Source organism: Centroberyx affinis, unplaced genomic scaffold (genome assembly GCF_046629955.1).
Source record: "Centroberyx affinis isolate AG114_WGS23_722 - 3 ecotype Tasmania unplaced genomic scaffold, CSIRO-AGI_Caff_v1 ptg003336l_1, whole genome shotgun sequence".
NCBI classification, from domain to species: Eukaryota; Metazoa; Chordata; class Actinopteri; order Beryciformes; family Berycidae; genus Centroberyx; species Centroberyx affinis.
Genome location: NW_027281334.1, coordinates 212,556 through 215,502, shown reverse-complemented (window position 1 = coordinate 215,502; position 2,947 = coordinate 212,556). Strand labels below are relative to the sequence as shown.

Sequence of the window (2,947 nt, the reverse complement as noted above, 5' to 3'; positions counted from 1 at the left end):
TTCAAGTCATCAAGTAAGTAAGTAAAGGAAAATTTTATTTATACAGAACCTTTCAAACCAGAGGTCACAAAGTGCTTCACATGAGAGAAAATGACAAACATGGAAGAGACGCCGTGGGCCTGAAGGATACAGGACAATAAGCGCATTTTTGCACATCTCTCACCTTAAAGGAATAGTTCACCCAAAAATGAAAATTCAGTCATTATCCCCCCCCCCAACCCCACCCCACCCCACCCCACCCCCGCCAGTTGAACCTCTGGTGAAGTTTGTTAGTTCATACAACACTCCCGGAGCTTCCCAGCATGACTCCATAGCAGTTCCAAGTTCCAAAAATAACACACAAATAACCATAAAATGACTCCATACAGCTCGTGAAGCATAATCCATAAGTCTTCTGATGCCACACGATTGATCTGAGTGGAAAAAAAACAAACATGCTACATTTTTTCATAAAAATTGAGTCGTTCTGCGTTGTATTTACTTCCACATTACCAAACCTCACAGATCGAGGTCTCACTGTCGCGGTGGCCGAGCCACGTTTGGTAATAACAATGAATGAAGACTCGATTTTCATTAAATAATGGTTATATTGTTCAAATGTGTTTTTATCCTGGTCCAGACTAATTCTGGTCACAACAAGCCTTCCTACCTCCAGATCAGACATGACAGATCTGATGACAATGCTGCCAAAATCTGATTCTATGATTATGATCTACCTATTCCCCCTTAAATTTCCCCAAGATCAACAAAGATCAATAAGGATGAATAAAGTGCTATCTTATCACATCTTAGCTTATCTTATCAGAATCAGAATCAGAATAAAGTTTATTGCCAAGTATGTTTTCACAGTACAAGGAATTTGCTATGGTATGGAGGTGCATACAATAAACATAAAAATAATAAAATAAAATAAAAATAATAATACAATTAAAATATAATAAAAAAAATAATAGTATGTGCCTCAGGGGTTGAATCCCTGATGTTCATGAGCTCTTTTCTGGTGAAAGAGCTCGCTGTACTGTAGCAAAACACTGAGTTTACGAACAAAACAAGACAAAACAATGCGCACCAACACACCGAGGCAGCCATCCGTCGTATAATCTATCCTGGCCTGATCGGATGGCAAAAGTTTTATTCATTAGTCAAGTTCTCCTTACAACACACAAAGTGATGTAAGAAGAACAGCTGAATCTAAACAGCGGTGAGGTTGGTCCATCATCCACTGGGACTTCCAGCTGTCCAGCCTCAGTCCCTGAGGCGGCTGTCGGCCCGGAGACACCGCGGTCCACAGAGCCTCTTTCTGGTTTAAAGGCCAGACAGAGGCCGACTGTTACAGCTGTGACAGAACATCTGTGTCAGGAAAGACACACCAAGCACATTCTGCTGGTCTGTCCAGCTGTGTGTGAGAGGTAAGAGACACTTTAAGTAAATGTTTCTGCACTTTAGCATGATGTGTTTTGTGTAGCTAGCTCGTGTTGAGATAATGTTTAACAATAATAATTAACAATAATAATAATAATAATGATATGTTTGATAACGATGTTCGTTTTAGTCTCAAAAAAAGGGTGTACCAAACATAAAATGTGACTTTTATTCAGAACTAGGAAGACACTCAAATGATTGGGAAGCCAATACATTGAATTTCACACAGTTGAAACTGTTCTCAAGTATAAAGTTTAATTATGACAAGTGATTTATTAAATGAAGAATGCTTCATCTATACGTTCCTTATTGTATTGTATTGTATTGTATTGTATGAGTATGGTGCATTGGCTTGTGGAACAGGTGTGAAGCTGTGTGCAGTCCAATCTCAACTATAGAGAAGAATTGAGATGACGTGGCAAAAGGCCGTGCCTACAAAGTGAGGTACAAGTGCAAAACTCTATTCAGTTTCTATGAGCAAAACAGTAAATCAACATTTTCTGTGAGAAATTTACCCCCCCCCCCACACACACACACACACATACAGATGGAGCCAGCGCTCTGTTTTGAGTCCAGGAACACTTCCTGTCTGAGGACCATCTATCCTCTGTCTGTCCGCGTCTCTCTCTACCTGTTCCTGGGTGTCATGGTCGTCTTGACGGTGTGTGGGAACGTTCTGGTCATCATGTCGGTCGCTCAGTTCAAGCAGCTCCACACTCCCACCAACTACCTCATCCTCTCCCTGGCCGTCTCCGACCTGCTGCTGGGGCTGCTGGTCATGTTCCCCAATATGATCCTATGTGTGGAGACCTGCTGGTATTTTGGAGATGTGTTCTGTAAGGTCTACACTAGTGCTGATGTCTTGTTGTGCACAGCCTCAATTCTAAATCTGTCTTTCATATCAATTGATCGATATTATGCTGTTTGCCAGCCTCTGCTGTATAGAAGTAAAATAACTGTTAATGCTGTGTTGATCATGATTCTGGTCACTTGGAGTGTTTCGGCTGTAGTGGGCTTTGGAATGATTTTCCTTGAGCTCAATATTTTAGGAATTGAGGAGTTCTACTATGATCATGTTGCATGTGAAGGAGGATGTGTTTTGTTTCAGAGTGGAGTATCAAGTACAGTCTCATCGCTTCTCTCCTTTTACATTCCTGGAGTTATCATGCTCGGCATTTACCTGAAGATTTTCCTGGTGGCACAGAGACAAGTGCGCAGCATCCACAACACAAAAACATCTGATCCGTCCCAAACTAAAGCCACCAAAACACTCGCTATCATCATGGGGGCATTTCTTTCTTTTTGGACTCCTTTTTTTGTGTGTAACATCATTGATCCCTTTATCAGTTACTCGACTCCACCGGCATTGTTTGGAACATTGGTGTGGGTCGGCTATTTGAATTCTACTGTGAATCCTTTGGTGTACGCATTCTTTTACAGTTGGTTCAGAAAGGCATTTCGAGTGATCATTTCAGGTAAAATCTTTAATTCTGACATTTCAGACATAAAACTGTTCACAGAATAA

At 41.1% G+C, this 2,947-nt stretch overlaps 1 protein-coding gene across 1 annotated transcript; it reads left to right on the top strand.

The window, feature by feature from the left end:
* Positions 1 to 1,257: 1,257 nt before the first annotated feature.
* LOC139660561 (trace amine-associated receptor 1-like) lies at positions 1,258 to 2,947 on the top strand (the record flags this gene model as incomplete). Its single annotated transcript, XM_071538735.1, has 2 exons — positions 1,258 to 1,288; positions 2,041 to 2,947. Coding segments are annotated over 2 exons (938 nt in total), but the record flags the coding sequence as incomplete, so codon positions are not given.